The sequence below is a fragment of the Pseudopodoces humilis genome, chromosome 31 (assembly GCF_049639895.1).
Source record: "Pseudopodoces humilis isolate 2021_Gansu_Grassland_sample_001 chromosome 31, ASM4963989v1, whole genome shotgun sequence".
In the NCBI taxonomy this organism is placed as follows: domain Eukaryota; kingdom Metazoa; phylum Chordata; class Aves; order Passeriformes; family Paridae; genus Pseudopodoces; species Pseudopodoces humilis.
The window spans coordinates 1,373,163-1,394,740 of NC_142230.1; the positions used below are offsets into that span (position 1 = coordinate 1,373,163).

The 21,578-nt window shown below is 55.7% G+C and overlaps 3 protein-coding genes across 12 annotated transcripts in view; 2 read left to right on the top strand and 1 right to left on the bottom strand.

Annotated features, from left to right (window-relative positions):
* Positions 1-86: 86 nt before the first annotated feature.
* Positions 87-11,178, top strand: ITGA10 (integrin subunit alpha 10). Of its 6 annotated transcripts, none has more exons than XM_088068667.1 (30): positions 87-1,538; positions 2,220-2,331; positions 2,854-2,957; positions 3,031-3,110; positions 3,210-3,324; positions 3,394-3,521; positions 4,029-4,177; positions 4,529-4,679; positions 4,762-4,927; positions 5,020-5,093; positions 5,242-5,386; positions 5,708-5,856; positions 5,948-6,091; positions 6,347-6,550; positions 6,642-6,772; positions 7,064-7,230; positions 7,944-8,086; positions 8,190-8,297; positions 8,372-8,457; positions 8,535-8,676; positions 9,029-9,121; positions 9,195-9,271; positions 9,383-9,466; positions 9,556-9,640; positions 9,706-9,819; positions 9,899-9,982; positions 10,075-10,188; positions 10,294-10,386; positions 10,636-10,749; positions 10,906-11,178. In XM_088068667.1, the coding sequence occupies exons 1-30, from the start codon at positions 1,487-1,489 to the stop codon at positions 10,960-10,962; spliced, it is 3,465 nt and encodes a 1,154-aa protein (XP_087924793.1). In that variant the 5' UTR covers positions 87-1,486; the 3' UTR covers positions 10,963-11,178. The 6 variants fall into 6 exon arrangements, with proteins under 6 accessions (XP_087924793.1, XP_087924794.1, XP_014117498.2 ...); XM_088068668.1 differs by having other exon boundaries at positions 9,559-9,640; XM_014262023.2 differs by having other exon boundaries at positions 2,854-2,951.
* Positions 11,179-11,763: 585 nt separating this feature from the next.
* On the bottom strand, positions 11,764-18,856 carry RNF115 (ring finger protein 115). 5 transcript variants are annotated; one of them, XM_088068672.1, is made up of 9 exons: positions 18,610-18,856; positions 16,155-16,213; positions 15,866-15,917; positions 15,295-15,500; positions 14,667-14,738; positions 14,500-14,572; positions 14,329-14,422; positions 12,922-13,037; positions 11,764-12,851 (listed from the first exon to the last, which is right to left on the bottom strand). In XM_088068672.1, exons 1-9 carry the CDS (start codon positions 18,670-18,672, stop codon positions 12,741-12,743), a joined length of 846 nt encoding a protein of 281 aa, XP_087924798.1. In that variant the 5' UTR covers positions 18,673-18,856; the 3' UTR covers positions 11,764-12,740. The 5 variants fall into 5 exon arrangements, with proteins under 5 accessions (XP_087924798.1, XP_014117503.1, XP_005533550.1 ...); XM_014262028.2 differs by having other exon boundaries at positions 16,122-16,213; XM_005533493.3 differs by having other exon boundaries at positions 18,592-18,856.
* Positions 18,857-18,871: 15 nt separating this feature from the next.
* Positions 18,872-21,578, top strand: part of POLR3C (RNA polymerase III subunit C) — a 5,212-nt gene continuing 2,505 nt past the window's right edge. The window contains exons 1-8 of the mRNA XM_088068468.1: positions 18,872-18,966; positions 19,201-19,365; positions 19,782-20,037; positions 20,374-20,559; positions 20,668-20,756; positions 21,016-21,120; positions 21,196-21,288; positions 21,363-21,443. Of these exons, the coding sequence (XP_087924594.1) occupies positions 19,219-19,365; positions 19,782-20,037; positions 20,374-20,559; positions 20,668-20,756; positions 21,016-21,120; positions 21,196-21,288; positions 21,363-21,443 (957 nt within the window). The 5' untranslated portion in view covers positions 18,872-18,966; positions 19,201-19,218. The remainder of the gene's footprint in view (positions 18,967-19,200; positions 19,366-19,781; positions 20,038-20,373; positions 20,560-20,667; positions 20,757-21,015; positions 21,121-21,195; positions 21,289-21,362; positions 21,444-21,578) is intronic.

Consider the following 21,578-nt stretch of genomic DNA (forward strand, 5'->3'; position numbering starts at 1 on the left):
TCCTGGGATATTTGGATATGCAGGGCACTGGGATGGGCTGGGAATGCTGGACTGGGAGTACTGGCCTGGGACCCTCCTGTGGTTTCAGGGGACATTGGAGAACCCTTGGAACTGGGGAGGGAAAAATCCCTGCTTTTCCTGGTGCCAAAAGGTGGGCGGAGGGGATACCCAGTCCCTTCCCTGTCTCTTCCCATTCCCATCCTGTCTCTCTGGTGTTGCTGTTCCTGTCCCAGCTGAGCCTGGGCCAACTTCCTGCACCCCAGAGGCTGCCCTGGGGAGGTTTGGCGGGGGTGAGGTGCAACGGAGAGATTTTGGAGGGGGATTTAAGTTGTCCAGTGGCATTTGGGTATTGAGAGACTGCCAGCTTATTCACCAGCCTTCACAGAAGTAAATGTGAGCACCGTTTATTTCTATCTTTAGCACACCTTTTATAGGGTTCTACAGGGTCCGCGGGCAAGGCAAGCTACTATTGGCTAACACATACAAGTTTACATTTCTTCCCTTGTACACAAGGATATTGTTTCGCTTTACTCTCTTCTGCAGGAAGGTTTCAAGGACTTTAGCCTTTAATATCATGACTTATTTCAAGGACTGGTTTGTGCAGACAGGCCTTTACTAATATATAAAATGTATCAACATTTGTGCATTGGGAAGGAGAAAGAATCTGGAGCGGTAGGAGGCTTCCCCCGTGCCTCAGTTTCCCCTGTGACCGAGGAGGCCCCTACCTGTGCTGGTGGGGCCCTACCTGGGTGGGGCCATCTGTGGCCACAGCTGGAGCTGCACAGTTGCTGTTTGTCTGTTTTTCTCCTCATTCCTTGTTTTTTTTCCCCTGAAAATTCCAGCCCGTCCCACAGCCGCTGGCAGCACAAGTTTCCCTCTGTCCTAAATTGCAGAGTTTGAAATTTTCCCTTTTTTTTTTTTTTTTTCCCCCGAATCCACTCAAGAGCTCAGTCCGGGAGGTGGCAGTGTCATCAGGAGGACGTGGCAACCCAAAATCCACCTAAAACCACACAAAATCTGCCCAAGCCCTAACCAAACCCCACCCAGACCCAGCGGTGACCCCCAAGACCCCGTATTCCAACCCACTCCTGATGGTCCCCACGGGGAAGATCCAGGTGTCACTGCCACCTCTGTGTGGTTCGGTCCTTGGGGGAGATACACGCTTTTCCCTCCCCATTTTTCCAGAAAAAAGTGGAAAAATCCCTTTCCAGCACCCCCCAAATGCCTGGTACCCCCACGAAATCCTGCACCCACCTCCTCCCTTCTTCCCGCTCCCCTTTTTCCTGTGTTTGTACCACTTTGCCTGTTTTTTTCTCCCAAACTCTTTGCCACCCCCCCTCCCCCCCAAAACCACATTTATTTTTAGCAGCCAATTGAAGATGAAGGAGGAGGGAAAATATACTGAAAAAAAGAGGAAAGAAAAAGGGAAAAACCCAGGATTTTGTCCTGGCTGGAGCCAGAGTCACCTTTGAGCTTCAGCACGGTGATGTGGGCTGTGGGGACCCGGGGGGTGCTCCTGGCGCTGTTTCTGCTCCCAGGTAACACCCACACCTACCTCCCCCCTCCCCTCCAAATCCCCTGGTTTTGGGCCATTTCGGGGTGTTTTGGGGCTGTTGGAGGAGGGAGGGTGTGGAGCCGGGTACTCATTAATCCGAGTGCAGCCAAGCGTGGTTCCCCCCTCTCTGAATGTCTTGGGGGAGGGGAGGGTTTGGGATAAAAAGGCCGGTTATGGTCATTGCCCCTGCCCAATATATTTTGGAGCTTTTTTGGAGGGAGAAGACAACTATATCTCCTTGGATTTGGGGTAGAGTGAGGGTGGAACAAAAGTGGACCTAAAATCCGGCTTTAATGGAAAATCTTTTTTTTATTTAAAAAAAAAACAAAAAGGGAATTTCCATCCCCCTTTCCCCCCGGTGGAGGGGGGAGAGATTCATGCCCCCACCCGCCCACAACCCAGTGGGGCCCCCCACGCTCCCCACCGCGAGGGAAACTGAGGCACGTGGGCAGTGCTGGGCACTGTGGGACTTCGGGTGGGGGAGGCTAGGGACTTAATTTGGGTGGCGGGGGTGTGTTTGGGGTGCTGGGGGTTCTCCGTTCCCCTCTTCCCTGCAGTTTCCTCTTTCCCACTGGGGTGCCGGGCACCCCAGCCCCCCTCCCGGGTGCCACTGGAGGGGTGCGGGATGCCCTCCCCACCTCAGGACCCTCCGTAACTTCTCCAGGGCTCTGTGAGGGGTTCAACATCGACGTGGGGCATTCGCGGATCTTCCAGGGACCCCCCGAGTCCCAATTTGGGTACCGGGTGCTGCAGTGGGGTGGCAATGGGGACAAGTGGTGAGTGATCTCTGGGGGGACCCCGGGGGAGACAGGAGAGAAGGGGAAACTGAGGCGGGAAAGGGGAGATTGAGGTGGGGAAAAGGAAACTGAAGCAGGGAGGGGGGGGAAACTGACGTAGGAAAGGGGAAACAGGAAGGGGGGCAGTGAGGTGGGGAAGAGGGAAACTGAGGGTGGGTGGGGGAAACTGAGTCAAGAAAGGGGAGAAGGGAGGGGGAAACTGAGGTGGGAAGCCAAAACTGTGGTGGGAAGCGGGGGAAGTGAGTTTGGGAAAGGAAAATTTAGGCAGGGAGAGGGAAGATTAAGGTTGGGAAGGGGAAGCATATGAGGGCAGAGGCCGGAGCAGCAGGAGGCCGTGGCCAGATGGCTGGACAAACAGATGGAAACGGCCTTAGTGCTGCAGTGTGGGAGGCAGAGCCTGGCCCCAAAAACGTGGCAGCTGGGTTGGAATGGGGCGGGGGTGGTGATATCCACGGTGTCCCCTGTGTGTCCTTCCCTGTGTTTCCCCTATTGTCCCTCCAGGCTGCTGGTGGGGGCCCCGTGGGATGAGAATGGTCAAGGTGACATCTACAAGTGCAGCGTGAGACTCCAAAACTCCTCCTGTGCCAAGGCCAACCTCGGTACAGGTGGGTGGGTGTGGCCGGTAAGGCCTGGGGCACCCCATGGTGCTCACCCCGCTTCTGTCCCTGCGTCCTCAAGGGGCTGCAGCTCCGTGGCTCCGCAGCAGCGCCGGACACCTTGGGATGACACTAGTGGACTCCAAGGATGGTGGGTTTGTGGTAAGCAGAACCTCTGCAGAGGAAAACTGAGGCATGGCAGGAGATGGGGGGAGGGAGATGAATGTCACCCCCTGCTCTTTCCTCATGTCACCCCCCAAGGCATGCGCCCCGCTTTGGTCCCAGGAATGTGGCACCTCTGTGTTCAGCTCTGGCCGCTGTGTCCATCTCAATGAGGAACTCCAGCTCATGGGGACCATTGCACCCACAGCACAGCGTGAGTGGGGTGGGATGTACTGGGGTATACTGGGATGTGCCACCCTGGTGTCACCGTGTCCCCTGCCAGGCTGTTCTACCTACATGGACATCATCCTGGTTCTGGACGGCTCCAACAGCATCTACCCCTGGGAGGAGGTGCAGGCATTCCTCGGGAACATCCTGGGACGCTTCTTCATTGGTCCTGGGCAGACTCAGGTCAGGCAATGGTACCTTGGCCACCACAGTGTCCCCAAGGCTAGGATGGTGTCCCCATCACCATCAAGGGCAAGGTGGTTGTCTCCAGGGCAATGCTGTTGCCCCTGTGGTGATGCCAGCCTTCGGGTGGATGTCATTGTCCCTGGAGTGACATCATTTTCTCCAAGGTGACACCACCCCTGTGGAGATGCTGCCCTGGGGTGACATCGTTGTCCCCAGGACTATGCCAGCTGGAGATGGTTTTGGAGGGGCCAAAGGTTCCCTTTTCCAGGGATTAGGGGTTCCCCTGGGATTTAGGGGGCTCCCTTTGGGTTTTGGGGGGTCCCTGGCTCAGGTTTCCCCCTGTTTTAGGGGGGGCTGCCATACAGCGACAGGTGGTACAGGAGCAGGTGTTGGGGCAGCACCTTGGGGATTTGAGGGGTCCTTGTGGACTTGGGTATTCCCTGGGGGTTTGAGGGATGTCCGTGTGGATTTGGGGCTCCCTCTGGCTCTGACTCCCCATTTCAGGTGGGGGTGCTGCAGTACGGGGAGCGGCTGGTGCAGGAATGGGCGCTGGGGCAGCACCCTACGGCGCAGAGCCTGCTTGAGGCCGCCCGGAACCTGACGCGTCAGGAGGGGAGGGAGACGCGGACGGCCATGGCCATCCGGCAGGCATGGTGGGCTCTGGAATGGGAATTTGAGCGGGATTGGGAATGGAGGCAGAATTGCAAATGGGATTGGCATCAGGATTGGGATCAGGAGTGAGGCTAGGTTGGGATCAGAATTGGGATTAGGGTCTAGGTTGGGATCAGGATTTGAAAAAGGATGGGAATTGGAATTGGTATCAGGCTTGGGATCAAGTCAGGATTTGGATTGGGGTTGGGTTTGGGATTGGGGTCATGATTGGAACTGGGATTTGCATCAGGGTTGGGGTAGGGACCAGGATCAGGGTTGGGAGCAGGGCTGGTCAGGACTGGGGGGAGTATTAGGAGGAACAAGGGCTCATTCTGTCAGCCACATTCCCACAGCACAGAGTCCTTCAGCCCGGCGCAAGGTGGGCGCCCAGGGGCCACACGGCTGCTGCTGGTGGTGACAGACGGGGAGTCCCACGACGGGGACGAGCTGCCAGCAGCGCTGGAGGAGTGCGACCGGCACAATGTCACCCGCTATGCCATCGCTGTGAGGCCCCTCCCACCGATCCCCATCCCTGCATTTCACTTACTCCCGGGGGGGCTCCTGCTGACCCTTGTCTCTCCCTCAGGTCCTGGGGCACTACCTGCGTCGGCAGCAGGATCCCGAGGATTTCATCCGGGAAATCAAGTTCATTGCCAGTGATCCTGATGAGAAGTATTTCTTCAATGTCACAGATGAGGCTGCCCTCAATGATATCGTGGATGCTCTGGGAGATCGGATCTTCAGCCTGGAAGGTGCTGGCTTGAGGCTGGCATCCCAGGACGGGCTGGGAATTCCAGCTGGAAGTGCAGCTGGAGGAATAGAGTCTCCTTCCTCCCCCGGTCAGGCACCCATGGGGACAACGAGAGTGCCTTCGAGCTGGAGATGTCCCAGATCGGCTTTTCTATCCACCACCTTGAGGTGATCCCACTGGGAAAAGTGGAAAATAACCCTCAGCCCATCTCAGCCCTGCTGAGTATCCTGGGAAGGGAGAGTGATATTGGTGGGGATTGAGGACACTGAGGCATTGCAGTGTCTCTGGGTTGACATGTCCCACCCATCCTGGCAGGATGGGATCCTCTTTGGAATGGTTGGAGCCTATGACTGGGAGGGGGGTGTGCTGGAGGAGAGCCAGCGTGGGCGCATTGTTCCACCCTGGGAAGCGTTTCAGGAGGAATTCCCGCTGGAGCTGAAGAATCACGCAGCGTATCTGGGTATGGGGGATCCCAAGGGATGAGGGTGTCCCAAGGAATATGCTCCATATCCTTGAGATTTGAGATTAATCAGGGGTGTTCCATATCCTGGAGATCAGGGGTGAAGTGGGGATGCTCCATGTAATGGATATTTGGGATGCTTGGTGATACAGAGATGTTCCATATCCCAGGGATGCTCCATGTCCTGTATATTTGGGGTGCCCTGGGGATACTCCATACTCCAGGGATGTTCCAAACCTGGATATTTAGGGTGGCCCAGGATCACACTGGGGACCCTGTCTCTCTGGGGCTGTCTCACTGAACCTGCTTCCGCCCCCCCAGGGTACTCTGTGTCCTCGCTGCAGCTCCCGGGGGGGCAGCGCTTGTTAGTGGCTGGTGCCCCCCGATTCCAGCACAAGGGCAAAGTTCTCCTCTTCCAGCTGGACCCCATGGGGACCGTGACGGTGGCCCAGGCATTAATGGGGGAGCAGGTGAGGGGTGGCCAGGGGGACTTGAAGGCCTTGGGCAGGGAGTTTGGGCCTCGTACCCCCCCCTCAGCCTCACAGCCCCTTGTACCCCCAGATTGGCTCCTACTTCGGCAGTGAGGTCTTGGCCCTGGACCTGGAGGGAGATGGGGACAGTGACCTGCTGCTGGTGGGCGCGCCCACCTACCTGGGGGGCCAGAGCAGGGAGACTGGGAGGGTCTATGTGTACCGTGTGGGGCAGGTGAGAGGGTAGGTGTGGGCCTGCGGCTGTCGGGCAGGGTGGGTAGCTGTACGTCGTGGGGCAGGTGGGGGGCTGGGGAGAGGGTAGGTGACGGGCGGGGGACTGGGGTGGGCAGGGAGGTCGGGGTGCACTGGGGACAGAGGTCTGGGAGGATCAGCGGGATGCAGAGGGATTGGAGGGTATCGGGGGAACACACTGGGATTTGAGAGGGTGCCTGTCCCGTGGGGGTACCGAGGGTCCCCCCGCACCACCCAGGACCGCCTGAGCCCCGCAGGGTCGCTGCACCCTGAGCCGAGGCAGCAGGATTCCAGATTCGGTTCCGCCCTGGGCGTGGTGCCGAACCTGAGCCAGGACGGGCTGGCCGGAGCCGTGGTGGGAGCTCCGCTGGAGGACGAGCACCGCGGCGCTCTCTACGTGTTCCACGTCTCCCCGGCCACCCTCCTGCCCCAGTACAAGCAGGTGAGATGGCGCTGGGAGGGGCTCGGTGTCGGGGTTGCGGTGATCACGACCCTGTACGAGCCACTGGCTGTGCCACAACTCTCGTTCCCAGCGCATCGAGGCGGCGGCGCTGGGGTGGAGCCTCCGGTATTTCGGGATCAGCGTGGATGGACGGGTGGACATGGACGGGGACGGGCTGGTGGACGTGGCCGTGGGGGCACATGGTGCGGCTGTAGTGCTCCGGTGAGTAGGGGTCAGGGGGTGAGGGACACGGACATCCCAGCCATGGGGATACCCCGGGAATAGGAACGTGGAGAAGGACAGAGACAGCCCGGGGACAGAGACATGTGGGTCATGAGGACATTCAGGGGGAAGGGGACTCTGTGCCTCAGTTTCCTCTTGTAAGAACGTGGGATCCTCCCAGGGCTCTCCATGCCTCAGTTTCCCCTGTGACAAGATCCAGGTTAGGGCTGGGTGGGTGTCTCTGTTCCCACATGATCCTGATGAAATCCCAGGTGTGACTGTGTCCCTCAGGTCCCGCTGGATTATCCAGGTGTTCGCATGGATGTCTGTGGAGCCAGCAGCTGTCAGTGTCACACAACGGAACTGCCAGCGCAGTGGCTCCAGCGCCGTCTGCCTCCGGGCCCGGATCTGCTTCCATGCCGAGACACGCACACAGAACCCTGTGGACATGGATATTGGTGAGTGTTGGCAATAGGGGACTGCAGGGTCCTTGGAGCATCCTTGGAGTATCCCTGGTTGTCCCTGGAGCATCCTGGAAGCATTCCAAAGCATCCTGGAGCATCCTTGGAACATCCCAGGGTATTACCAGAGTCTCTCTGTCCCCAGAGAATCCCAGGGTGGGATTAGAACCCTGGGATTATTCCAGGATTATTAGAGAACCTGGGAGCATTCCAGGAACATTCCAGGAGCATCCCAGGGTGTCCCTGGAATATTCCTGGAGTGTCCCAAGGTGTCCCGGAGAATTCCTGGAGCATATCTGGAGCATCCTGAAAGCCCTGGATTGGCCCTCGCAACACCCTCACCGGGTGTTGCTGGAGGATCGCAATGTCCCTGGAGCGTCCCAGGAGCATCCCATGGGCATTCCCTTAATCTTTCCAGAGCATATAGATGGTGATCCTGGACCACCCCTGGAGTATCCCAGGGTAGCCCTGGAATCTCCCAGGAACATCCTTTAGTGTCCCTTGAATATCAACAGAGCACCCATATCCTTGCTGGGATTCCTGGAGCCCCACTGGATCATGCCACAACATCCTGGAGCCTCTGACCTTCCCTGGTGCCCTCCTGGTGCAACCCAGCCTGTCCCTGGAGCATCCCCAGACTTCAGTGGAGTCGCACTGGAGCACCCCCTCCTGCAGGTGTCTTGGTCCCTGACCCGCTCCCTATCCCCCAGATCTCCGGTACAATGTATCCCTGGAGGACCAGGTCCCGGGATCCCGTGCTGCCTTTGACTCAGGTGCCCGCCGACTGCTCCAGCGCCGAATTGAGTTCCCATTGGGAAGGCAGAGCTGCATCCGCATCCCCTTCCACGTCCTGGTCAGCCCCAGGACTCCTCCCTGCCCCACAGGAGGGCTCTTCCTGCCCCCCATTCCTGGGGGTCTGACTGGAGTGAGGCTGATAGGATCCCCTGATTCTGCAGGACACCTCAGATTACCTGAGGCCCCTCAGCCTCAGCCTCACCTGGGCCCTGGACGTAGCTGCAACGTCGGTGCTGGATGAGGCATCTCCCACCACCATCCGCAAACTGGTGTGTACTGGGAGGGGTGTTTCCGGACACTGGGATCACCCCCAGACATCAGGATCACCCCTGGCTCCTTCCAGATCCCATTTTTCAAGGATTGTGGGGATGACGACGAGTGTGTCACCGACCTGGTGCTGAAGGCCACCACAGACATTGTGGGCTCCAGGTACCCCTGGTGTCCTCCCAGTGTCCTCATGGTGTCCCTGAGATCCCAAGAGTCCCCTGTGAATCCCTGGCCTCCAGGCAGAGTCCCCACATCCTGCGGAAGGGCCGGAGGCGGATGCTGGTGGAGGTGGAGCTGGAGAACCGTGAGGAGAATGCCTACAATGTCAGCCTGTGGTTGCACCTGCCTGGAAACCTCCACTTCTCCAGCCTCGTGCTCCAGGTACAGCCTGGGGGGAGGCCCAAATCACTGAGGAGTAAAGGGTAAAGATGGAGACACAGATCTTTGGAGAACCTCTAGGTCATTCTTGTTCCAACCCATTCCAGGTGGGATGGGTTGGAGTCCATTGGAACCTCAAACCCATTTCAAGTGCAACAGGGGGGTAGGTCCCCAACCTCTCCCAAGTGGGAGCTGGGGGTCTACTGTGTCCCCAACTCCTCCCAGGTGGGAGATCGTATTCCATTGGTCCCCTGTGGCCCCTCAGTATCCCCCTGTGGAGGTCTATTGCTGCCACATCCCAGTGCCCCAAGTACCCAGACTTGATGTCCTGGTCCCCATCATGTCCCCCTGGCAGGATCCCAGCACGGTGAAGTTGGAGTGCTCAGCACTGGGGAGGCACCACCGGCGCTGCAGTGTTGGGTACCCTGTCTTCCACTCGCAGGCCAAGGTAGGACCCCTGACGCCCTCATGAGCCCCTTGGGACCCCCAAACCCCCACCACACCCCTCTGAGCCCCCCCAGGTGTCCTTCACCCTGGAGCTGGAGTTCAGCTGCTCCGTCCTTCTGGACCGTGCCGAAGTCACTCTCCAGGCCAGCAGGTAGGAGTCTGGGGGGAGTGCTGAACCCTCAGGCGGGGGGGAAGGGGGTGGGGTGTGCACTCCAGGGGCATGGGTGGAGTCTGGGGATACTTCCAAGTGTCCCCCGTCTAGTGACAGCACTGAAGTGACACCACAGGACAACGTGGTCAAGCTTTCTGTCCCCATCCGCTATGAGCCCAACCTGTTCCTGTCCAGGTGGGGCTGAGAGAATATGAAAGCAGAGTGGGGGAGTCATGGAGGGGGACACGCATGATGGATATGATTCTCCTGTGTGCCCCCCTCAGTAGTACCAACCTGCATCGCTATGAAGTTCATCCCCTTGGCACCTTCAGCCACAGCTCTGGCCCTGAGTTTACCACCACAGTCAAGGTGAGATGATGAGGGCCTGGGGAGTGGGGCCTGGGGGAGCCCTGGCTCATCACGTGCCCGTCCAGGTGCAGAATTTGGGGTGCTACCCCATCCAGAATGTCACCTTGCACATGGCCCTGCCAGCACTGGGCCACCATCAGGCCACCATCTTGTCTGTCACCCATGTCCTCACTGAAAATGTGAGTACTGGGGATGCTTAGGGGGCCTCAGCGGGGGGTCCCTGTGCCCTCCCTTTGAACGCCCTCTCTCCCTCCCCAGGCCACCTGCATGCTGCAACTCCCTGATGAGAGGACACAGGTGGTCCCAGTGCCCTCTGAGGATCTGCTGCACATGGACAGGCTGGTAGGGATCACTGTGCCCACCCCCACCCCCCAGGAATTTGGAGGGTTCAGGGGGGGATCCCCACCACTCCCCCCCAAATTTTTTCCCCCCAGGACTGTTCCAACACCTGGTGCCAGGAGCTGAGCTGCCACTTGGAGAGGCTGGAGCGTGGTGGGGGGGTCTCCATCCAGCTCCTGCGGACCCTCCACGACAGCTTCTTCAGTGGAGTGAGTAAAGGGGGGGGCATGTGGGGAATTGGGGTGCCCCCACTTCAGGGAGGATCCCAAGTGGGGAGCACACGTGGCTCAGAACTCCCCTTTTCCCATATCCAGGTGAAATTCCGGAGTGTGAGGATAGTCAGCAGTGTCTGGCTGGGGGTCACAGGGGGCATGTTGGTGCTGGAGGAGGGGGTGCAGCGCAGGGAGGTAGGACCCCCTCCCCAGTTCCCCATTTCCCCCCCCCCTTTATCCTGGTTTCCCTCCCCAAATTCCCTATTCTCCATCAATGCCTGTTTTACCTCCAATCCCTGTTTCCCATCTAATCTTTGCTTTTCCTTACAAATTCCTTCTTTCCACCCAAGTCAAGTTTTCCTCCCCAAATTCCCTCTTCCTCCCCACCATCCTGGTTTTCTCCTCAAATTCTCCTTCCTCTTGACAATCCCTGTGTTCCTGCAGCTGGTGCTGGAAGTGCTCCAGGGAAGGCAGGTGCCCGTGTCTCTGTGGATCCTGGGAGGCAGTGCCCTGGGGGGACTCCTGCTCCTGGCACTACTCAGCCTTGGCCTCTGGAGGGTGAGGAGGGTGATGTTATCACCCTGGGGGAGGGTCACAATGCCACCTTGAGAGGGTCATGATGTCATCCCGAGGGGGAGGTATCAATCCCCCCCTCCCTCCTGAGGAAGGACATTTTCACCTCCCCAATTCCTCCTCTTTCCCCCTTGCCTGCAGCTGGGATTCTTCTCCCACCGGAAGCCCTCCCGAGAGGAGGAGGATGAGGAGCACTGAGATGGCAGCTCTGTCGGGAGGATGTCCCAGAACCTCCCTCCTGGGGACACATTCCAGAGCCATCCCAGGGCTGGGACTCCTGGGCTGGTGGAGGGATGAGCAAGCATGCGTGAGGGTGGAGCTGGAGGATCTGGGGGAACATCTAGAAGCGGGAAAAGTAGGAATGGAGCAGCTCCAGAAATAAAGCTCTGGCCTGCGGTTCTGCTGTGTCCTGCATCCCTGTGCATGCAGATGATGTGAGAGCACGGAAGTGGTTTGACTCAGGGAAAAGCCTCTGGACTGATCCCAAGTGCAACACAGAGAGGGATGGGGGAAATCTAAACCCCAGCCCCCACTGGCTCCAGACTTAAATCCAGGTTAAATCCAGGACCACAGAGAAGGAATTCCTGATTTCCAGCATGATGCGGAAGAGGGAAGAAGTGGAAGCAGAAAGTGAGTTGGTGTGACCCCCTCAGAAATCCCTATTAGGGAAGCTGGACAGGCTGGGTAACAGGAAAGCGCTGGGATAAACCCAGGATACTGCTGGATTTTACTGATCTCTGTGGCTCCACAGTCCTAGCTCCTGCCCCAGGACTGGGGTGTCCCTGTGTCGAGAATGGCTTCCAGCAGAGCAGGGAGGGAGGACAGGGACCATGTGTCCCAACAGAGTAAGAGGTGCTTGGATATCCTCCCTAGGAGCCAAATACTGCAAATCAGGGTTTTCCTTCCCCAAAAGTTTTTTCCAAGCTCATTTCTGCCCCCCACCCCCAGAGTACCCCAGCTCCTGCCTCCCTTTCCCAGCTCCAAGGATGACTTGGGGAGTTCATTGAGAAAGGCCTTTATTGGACGGAAGAGCAAAGAAAACCAGGAATTAAATCCATGTGGATGTGGAACCACTGAGCCCAAGGGGTTTGGGAATGTTCCCCCAACAAGGGATGGGGGTCACAATGTCCCCTGAGGGCAGTCAGTGGATACCACGAGTACAAGGATAGCTCCCAGGATTCAGACCTGGAAAAGAGTCACAGAAATGGGAAAAAATTCTCAAAACAACTGAATAATCAGCAAAAATAATGAGTTTCCTTAACTTATAGGGGAGGGCAGGGGCATTCCCAAGGGAGTGGTCCGTAATTCCTGCCTGGAATGACTTGTGGGGGCAGAGTGGGGTTTGGACACATCTGGGGCCACAGGCATGTGGAAAAGGGTCAGAAAAACCTGAATCAACCCCAAGAATATTTCAGGATGAGACAAAATCCTGCTCAGTACATTCCTGATACCACAGCATTCCCAGACCCCTTCCAGGACCACAGGGGCTCCTGAGGGTCCAACCTCCCTAAGGAAGGGCTGCAGACCCTTCCTTCTTCCACCTGCCATGATTTTATAGACGCCAAGGATTCCATCCAAAACAGGGCGATAAAATCTCTCGTGGATACAGTTCCAATCTCCCGGAGTGCAGGAAGATCCAAAAAATCCCCTTTTTATCCCAACCTTTTTCCAGAGAAGGCTATGAAGGACTTGGAACCCCTCTCTGGACTGGGCCCCACTGGAAAAAAACCTTTTCTGATACAAAATGAAATCAAATCACTCCCAAAATTCCCAATTTAGGACTAACGCGGCAATTCCATGGAGCAGAAGGATAAATTCCTGGGAGAAGAGCGCTTGGTGCTGTAATCCCACAGGGTGAGCCCCCTAATTCCTGCTACTTGGGGGGGTTTGTTGGAATTCTCAGACAATGTACACCTCGAGCGGAGATGCTCCGGCCTCCAGAACCCTCTGGAGCACTCCAGAACCTTTCAAAAGGGTCAGAAAGTCCATCGCTCCTGCACAGGGCTGTCGGAAGCATCAGGATTCGGCATTTGCCGGGTGGAATCTTCACCCTTTAGGCTCTTCCTGCAGACGGGACATGTATCGTGCTGTGGGGAACATAGAGCCGTTATCCTGGGGGATTATCCTGTGGGATACATGGGTTTTCTGGGATCTTACCAGCTCCAGCCAGGGCACGATGCAGCTGCTGTGGAAGATGTGGTTGCAGGGGAGCTGCCGGACCTGCTCCGCCACGGCATAATCCTCCTTGCACACCGGGCATTCCAGCCCTGTGTCTGCAGAAAACAGGTAATGGCAGGTTAGGGGAACAGGAATGAAGGCTCTGGTATTTGGGAGTCACTTGAGTAGGGTCTACTGGGAATGGGGTGTCCAGGCACCAAAAGGATCCCACCAGGAACAGGAGCTCTGGGATTTACAAGTCATTTATGTCTGCTGGAGATGAAAACATCCAGGGATAAAAGAATTCCTGCCAGAAACAAGCCAGGATCCATCCATCCATACAAAATCCTCTGGGGATGGAGCACGCAGGGATCAATGAAATCCCACTAGACACATAAGCATCAGGATCTGCAAGCTAGGATACAATCCACAGGGGATGGAGCATCATGGGAATGAAGAATTCCTGCTGGGAACATGAGCTCTGAGCTCCACCAGCTGGGATCCACCCATCCACACACAACTCCCAGGGAGTATAAGGAATTCCTGATATTCTCTCTACATCACCATCAACAAACAAAAATCAAAGTCAGGATGTTTGGATGCCCACCACAACTTCCCAGCCAGGAATATGGCTTGATGATCTCCAAGCTGTGTGTCACCAGCTATGGGAGGTGGCTGAAATCTCACTCCCTCTCCCCCTGTTCCAAGCTCGTGATGCTGACATGGACATCGCCAGGAGCTGAGCTCCTTCAGCAATCCCAGGTTTCCTTTCCAACTTGGATATTCCAAGATTTCATGATTCCTAGCCTTTTTGGGCCCCGTGGGCTCAGACACATGGAATTTCAGCTAGTCCTTGGCTTCCCAGAGAAGAGGAGGACAGAGGGATATGTAAAACCACGGGCTAAAAATATCCTGCATAGAACTGTCTAGTTTAACCATAATGGAGGAGTAGGGTTCTCGTAACTGAGCAGCTGGGAGGGGGAGGGATCCTCGGGGTGAAAAATTCATGGGATTTTTTAATTGCAAAGCCTGGATTGTTCCGAGACACGCCCAGACCCCTGCTGGCAGTTTTCCATGACATTTCCAGAGCAGAATATGTCAAGAGCCATCCTGAAAAGGAAGAAGGGATGAGTCGAGAGCACAAACAGGGATCTGGGATAGGAAAACCATTGTGGGATGAGAAGAGTCAGAACAGCATATTCTAGGACTCTCCATGCACTCTGGAGAACGGTGGAGCTCCAAGATTCCCAGGAGAAATGAACACCAGAGATGGCAGCAGCAAAGCTTGGGAGCTGGTAGTTTCCAGCCCAATTCCACAGGGAACAAAGCGGTAATGGGGGAGCTCAGGATGTCAAACACCCCGATGCCAACACAAATGCCATCGGATTCAGGGATGGAGTCACCCACCGACTTGTTCCTGCGTCACTGGCACTGTTGGGAGTGACGAGATCTTCTCCTTGTCTGCTGGCGGTGGTCCTGTGTTTTCCAGCTGTCCCAGGAGCTGTAGAGAGGGAAAAATTCTGTGCTCAGGAGCAGGGATCTGTGATGGGGTCTGACCCTGGCACAGGTGCCCCTCACCTGGGTGACGATGGCGTCAAGGCCGCTCTGTCCCCATGCATAATCCCCAGGATTGGAGTGCAGCATCCCGCTCCTGCCAACGGGAGAGTCCAGGAATTCCCTCCAATCCCAAACCAGCCCTAGATGCTGGGTTACTGGTAATTACTGGTGGGATCTGAGCTACTCACCAGGAAAAAGGATGTTGGGAGCCAGGAACAGCTGAGTTGGCAAAAAACCCAGCAAAGATCTGCTGGATTATCCTGAAAAAGGAGGCATGGGAAGGAGAAACATGGGAAGAACAAGTTAAGTAAGTAAATAAATGGTGGAAGAAAGGATGGGCAGGAAAACCAGGAGTTCCTGCTCTTTGGATGCCTGGCTGCATGGCTCATGACTGAAAATCCCTGGATAAAGCTCCAAAACAGAGAGAGACAGCAGCAAGTAATTAGGGATACGAGCTCATCCCAGGGTGGGAGAAGTGGGAATGACTCGAGTTCCAATGGAAGAGTTGGTACTGGGACATGGAAAACCAAGGAAAAACATGGAAATAACAAGCTAAATAAATAAATAGTGGCAGAAGGAATAGGCAGTAAAACGGAATCCTTTCCCCATGGATACAGGGCTCACAGCTGAAAATTTCCTGGATAAACCTCCCAAATGGAGGGAGAGCACAAAGGAATTAGGGATGAGAACTCATCCTGGGATGTGAGTGCTGAGAATGCCCTGTGTTCCAGGCAGCAGGACATGGAAAATGAACCAGAATTGTGCCAAGGGTGCTGACAGAAAGTCATTTTCGCACGTTTCTCCCCAAAATCTCACCCCTCAATGGCAGGCGAGCGATCCGGTCGGGAGCTGCCACGGGATCGGTACCTCCGAGGCATCGGCAGCCGTGGGGGGCGACTGGGGCCCCAGAGTTCGGCTGGGGGGCCCCTCTCCATGTCCCGGCTCTCTGGATCCAGGGAGCCGTTGTTCAGGAATGGCCGGAAATCCGGGAAGAACACTGTGTGGTCCAAGTGGTCCCAAAGCTGCGGAGAAGGGGAAGACAGGAGACACGATCCCCACTTAGCTCTGGCGCTCATCCTGCGGGACACGGAGGCAGTGGAGTCCACTTCACTGGAGCACATTCCAATAGCTGTCGTGTATCCCGGGGAAAAGTCTGACAGAAAGGCTTAATTATAGCCCAAGTGGATCCAGATCTAATGCAACAACCTCAGTGCAACTCCCCACTCCGCACAGACCCCAGTAAATCTGGAAGCTGTGGGGTTGGTCTCTCCCTCTCTTCAATGGCTGGAATTTGAGGAGGAATACTCCCAAATCCATGGGATCACTCAAAACTCTCAGGAAAAGGAGCTGCCGGGGAAGATGCTACAGTAAAAGAAGGAAAGCTCACCTCTGCGAACTGTGAGGAGGGGCTGTCGTCCAGGGCATTGCCATCGAAAAAACTGGGAAAAAGAGGAGAGTGAGGGCAGGACCCATTCCCAGAATCCCCCCATGCTTCCCAAATCCTCCTTTTGTTTCCTGAAATTCCCTCAAAAGGGGTAAAAATAAAAAAGGACCAAAAAGGGTAAAAAAAAAAAAAAAAAAGAAAAAAAAAAGAAAAAAAAAAACCCAAACACCAAAAATAGTGAAATTGTCTCTCCACGTGCCTGGACACTGGATATCCCTGGGTTCTCTGGTACCTGGAATCATCAGTGACTTCCTCGATGAAGCCGGACTCACAGCGGGGGCAGGTATATTCCTGGGAAGACAAAAGGAATCTGGGATTAGACTCAAAATATTTGGAATTCTAAAGAAAAATCTCCATTCAGGAGGATTCCCGATTCTAGATCCCAAGCAGCTCCTAACAACAGTCTAACAAAATCCAAATCCCATGGAATTTGGGCACCAGCAAGCAAAAGAGTCGCTGGTGGGAATTGCAGAGGCATGGAAAAGAATTCCTTCCAAGGAGAAAAATTTTCCCTGTTCCCATCCCCAGAGTTTCGTCCCAGAGCTGCAGATTGGCTTCGATTTGGAGAAAACCATGGAAAAACCAAAAAGACTCCACAGAACCTCTCTCACGGATCTTCCCATCCCGCAGTCAGAGCCTTCCCAAATCCTACACTTTGAGCACCGATTTTTGTGAGATCTTCATCCTGAACCAATCAGTCCCCCTGGATTAGAAAATTCTTCCCCTCATCCATGCTTCCCAGACCCCTGAAAATCCTGCATCCTATTCCACAACACATGGAATGCTCCCCACACCTTCGGTGTGGATTTTGTGGGAACTCCATCCAAATCCTGGATCAGACCATTACCAGCAGCAGGTGGGATGCTGATGCATTCCTGGAAGCTTTGGAATATTTTTTCTGTTGGAGTCCATATGGAAACTCAGCTTCCCACCCAGTAGCTGGAGAAAGATAAAAACAGCATTTGGGAAAAATAGCTCTGGAAGGAGAGAGAAGGGAAACGGGAACAGACGGTGTGCAGGATCCTGCAGAGCCTTGGATCGAGCTCCCTGCTTTCTCTGGGATGTTTAGGGGTGCAGTGGATGATCCTGGAGCCTCCTGGGTGCTCGTGATCTGGGATCTGCACAGGGATCTCATTCCCTAGTGGGATCAAGCCATGAAAAGATTTTCCAAGGAATCTGGTGGCATCCCATGGCTCTGACTCCCTTCCAGCCTGGTGGTCTGTGATTCCCAGAAGGAAAACAAACCAGAATCCCACCACGAGTATTTGCTTTGCGCTCAGACCATTCCTGAGGCAGCTGGAGCTGTATGGCACATCCACATCCAGCCTGGACTTGATCCCAAATCTGGACAGAAAAGTTGGATCAGGTGTTTTTCCAGGTGATCCCCACCCAAAAATTACAGAAAGCTGCAAATGGAACCCCAAAGAAAGGTGTGTGGGACAAATGGGACCATGCAGAAGTTTTCCTTGGCTCTTGCTCCATTCACCAGCTCATCCATAGCTGTAATCCCAACTTAAATTTCTCCCTTTCCCTGGTCTCCACTCAGAATACCTTGGCTTCTGCACCCTAGCATTGGATTGATACCTTGTGGAATTCCACATCCCTTCTGATATCCCCACATTCCTCACTTGGAAAGCAAGAGAAAAAATTATCTCCCTGGCACCTCCAAGGTTCCACTTCTCAATCCACAGGGATTTTCATGTGTCCAGACCCTCCTTATACCATGTGCTTGGGGAAGTGTCTCCTTAGAAAGTCTCCAGATGACTTCCTGGAGGATTGGGATTCTCCAACCCAACATCTCCACTTCTGGTGTTGAGAGATGCAGGAGAACTACTGCTTGGCAATGCCTCCTTTTCCATGCCCTCATCCCTAATTCCCAATCCCTCTCAATGACCCAAACCAGGGAATTATGAGCCAAAAAGGTGTTTTGGATTTGGATTCTCCAAGGACAAATCCACGGGGAGCAGCCCCCACTGGGGTCCATCGGCAGAGCCACAGGGCCAGGTCTCCCCTCTGCCAGGTGCCTGGGAGGCTCCTGAAAGGGGAACTGGAGCAAGACCCAGTGGAGGATGCCAGGAAATTAAATTTCAGGTGTTTCCCTGGTGCTTCCCCGGGAACAGGGCTGGAGGTTTCCTCCCAGGATAAACAAGGAAGGTGATGGAGGAACCAGGAAAACCCAGTTTTTGGGGATGGAGAAGTTGGAGTGGGAGTTGGACAATGTTTCCTTTTAAAAAGTGGGTTTGGAAATACTAGAGGGAAAAAATGGATCCTCCAGTGTGGGATAAAGAAAAATTCGGGATGCTCCCAGTTCCAAGGAATAGGAACTGGGATAATTTAGGAGTAGATGGAGAATGCCCATCCTGTCGGACGAGCAGACGCTGCAAGGGCTGCTCATGGAGTGGGATGGGAATGGGATTATCACCTTCCATGAGGAACAGAACACCTTTTCCAGTCTGAGAACTGTTCCATGTGGGAACAACTTCGGGGGCTGAAGGTCACCCCTTCCTCAGGGGACTCTTGACTCAGGGAGCGACTGGGGTATCACCGCCGCCCCGACACCCGCCCGGGGCTCACCGGCAGCTCGGGGCTCCCCGCCCGGGCCCTCCCCGCCCGGTGTTCACCGGAAGCTCAGAGCTCCCCCTCTCCGACCCTCCCTGCCCGGGGCTCACCGGCAGCTTGGGGCTGACCTCGCCCTTGCAGCTGTGGCAAAAAAACCGGTGCTGCGGCACCGCCGCCGCCGCCTCCGCCATCTTCCCCCCACTGCCGCCGTTGCCGTCACTCCTCCCAGGGCAGCGAGCGCGGCCCAGAGAGGCCCCTCGCTTCCGGCGAGCTCGTCTGCTCCGCGACCGCTCTGGAAAGCGCGGATGAGCGGGATGGAGCGGCCCCTCCGGGGCGGGGAGCGGCCTGCGCCCCCCCTGGTGTAAGGCAGCGTGTAAGCTCCCAATGGGGAATGGGGTGGCGGCAGCGGAAGTGGCGGGACAGGAAGAGGACACCGGACGTGGCCGTCGTCATGGCGGCGGCGACGGCCTAGGCCAGGCTTGGTGGTGAGACCGGGGGGGGGAGCACCGGGACCCCTGACGGGGCGGGGGGTCCCACCCTGGCGGGGGAGTCCCAGTCGTGGGAGGGCACGCCGAGGGCAATCTCACCTGGGGGAACACGAGGACTCCTGTGACAGGGCTGATCCTCCCCCGGCAGGGGATACAGGACCCCTGCAACATGGTCAGCATCTGTCCCCTCTCTGTCCACTCAGCTGTTCTTTCCCCCCGCTCCGTTCCTAGGATTCCTGAGCCGCTGGGATGACGCAGGCAGAGCTACGGCTCTGCTCCCTCCTGCTCCAGGAGCACTTTGGGGAGATCGTGGAAAAAGTCGGGAACTCCCTGCTCCGGACGGGACCGCGGCCGCTGCGGCTCCTGGTGGGGGACACGGGGCTGCTCCCTGATCAGGTACGGGATGGGAGGGGTCCAGGAGGGGAGACTGAGAGGAAACCTTGGAGAAGGACAAGGAATTTTTAAATAAATAAATCAGGAGTGGGAGGTCCGTGTGTCTCTGAAAAACTAATTTGGGAAGAAGGAGGAACACTAATGCTCTGTAGTGAGCAAAGGCAGGAATAGAGTCTAGAAGCAGGGACAAGATTGGTGGGAAAACCTGGCAAAGGACAAGGAATTTTTAATAAACCAGGGAGAAAGATTTTTATGTAACAAGTGGCTTGTATTTCCCTGAAAAACTGATCTTTGAAGAAGCAGGGAAATTCTGATTCTCCCTAGGGAAGATGCTGGGTAGGGAGGGAACACCCAGGAAGACTGGGATGGGGCCATTACCATTAAAAGGCAGAGTCCAACCCTCCCACTCTCTCCCACAGGTGAAAAAGGCCCTTTGTGTCCTAATCCAGCACAACCTGGTACGGTACGAGGTGCAGCCCCGGGGATCCGTGGAATATGAGGCAGGGAGCGAGCGCATCCTGCGGATCCTGCGCTACCCCCGCTATATCTACACAGCCAAGACGCTTTATGGGGACCCAGGGGAGCTGCTGGTGGAGGAACTTCTGCTCCATGGGCACCTTCCCATGAGCTGCGCTGTTGCCAGGGTTGCTGATCGCCTCACTGAAACCATGGAAGGTGGGAAGGAAAAAAAATGGGTTCTGGGAGTGGGTTTAGTTGGTGAATGGGACTGGAGGCACCATAGGCTATTCACAGTCAAACTGTGATGGTGGCCGTGGTGTCACCATGTACTCCTGAGCCTCAGGAACATCCAGGATCTGGTTTTGGACAGGCTAACTGAGACCATGGAGGATGGGAAGCTTCTTAAAAAACAGAGATTTGGGGTTGGGTTTGTGAATGTGGTCCCAAAGGATCTGTGGGGTGTTCACAGTCCTGGCAATGAGGATGGCATGACATTTGCTGAAGCCTCAGGAACATTCCAGATCCATCCACTGTGTCTCTCCCCCCACCTAGATGGGAAAACCATGGATTACACAGAAGTGTCCAGCACATTTGTGCGCCTGGCAGATACCCACTTCATCCAGAGGTGCCCGATAGTCCCAGAAAGCCCCCGGAGTGCCAAGGCACTGCCGCACTCTGCACCTGCCCTGGCTGTTGACGAGAAGGACATGTACATTGTGCCTCGGCTCAGCCTTGTTGGTGAGAGCCCCTGGGATCTTGGGATTTGGGGAAGGCCTCAGGCAGCACTCAGCCACGTGTTGAGGCCACAGTCATGGATTTGATGGGAAATAGTGTCTTGGTTGACAGGGAAAGGGAAGCGAAGACACTCGTGTGACAAGGAGGAGGAGGGGGAGCACAAAACCAAAAGACAGAAGCAGGACGGAGGAAGCTCAGAGGTACTGGGAATGCTGGAGGGATGGTGCCCTCAGTACTCTGGCCTGAGAACTGGGACATGGGAAGAGTGGTATCCGTATTCCCAAACATGTTCTGGGGAAACCAGGTGGTTCCCTTTTCCTCACTTTTTGTGGCTCTTTTCCCTCATTTTTCTGGCTCACATCCCTCAGTTTTGTGTCTCCTGTTCATTAGTTTCCTTCCCCATTTTCTTCTGTTTTCTTGCCCCCTTTGCCCTCACTTTTCGTCCTTGTCCCATGTCAGGCTCCCCCAGATGATGGCATTTACTGGCAAGTCAACCTGGAGCGCTTTCACCAGCACTTCCGTGACCAGGCTTTGGTCAGTGCTGTGGCCAGCCGCATGGACCAGGTCTGTGGCTCCCACCTGCATTCCCACTCTGGAACCGAGCTTTTCTTGCTCTGATTCCTGGTTTTCCCAATACAGACCAGCAGTGAGGTGGTGCGGACGATGCTGCGCATGAGCGAGGTGACCACAGCCTCGGGTGCATCCCACACGCAGCCCCTCTCCTCCAATGAGGTGGGTCCTTGGAAGCCCCTGGGAAGCTGGTACCCCTTGGAATCCCTTGATGTTCCCTGTTTTTTCTGCCGTAGATATTCCGATCTCTTCCATCTGGGTACAACATTGGGAAGCAGGTGTTGGACCAGTACCTGGCACTCCTGGCCGACGACCCGGTGAGCTTGGGGACACTGGACACAGCCCTGGGGAGATACCAGGGTTTTTCCAGTCTCTGTTGATTCAGTGATTCCTTGGTTATTTCTCTGTCTGAGAGTGGAACATGTTTTACTGAGAGTTAAGGAAGGTTTTTA

Excerpts from the sequence above, each read along its gene's own strand:
- RNF115 (XM_014262027.2), bottom strand. The coding sequence starts at position 18,672 with ATGGCGGAGGCGGCGGCGGCGGTGCCGCAGCACCGGTTTTTTTGCCAC. Across the intron at positions 15,918-16,121 it reads CAGGGATATCCAGTGTCCAG|TTTTTTCGATGGCAATGCCC; the intron begins GCACGTGGAGAG and ends TCTTTTTCCCAG. Across the intron at positions 14,573-14,666 it reads TCCCAACATCCTTTTTCCTG|GAGCGGGATGCTGCACTCCA; the intron begins GTGAGTAGCTCA and ends TCCCGTTGGCAG.
- ITGA10 (XM_088068667.1), top strand. The coding sequence starts at position 1,487 with ATGTGGGCTGTGGGGACCCGGGGGGTGCTCCTGGCGCTGTTTCTGCTC. Across the intron at positions 3,522-4,028 it reads TTGGTCCTGGGCAGACTCAG|GTGGGGGTGCTGCAGTACGG; the intron begins GTCAGGCAATGG and ends TCCCCATTTCAG. Across the intron at positions 10,387-10,635 it reads AGGGGGTGCAGCGCAGGGAG|CTGGTGCTGGAAGTGCTCCA; the intron begins GTAGGACCCCCT and ends GTGTTCCTGCAG.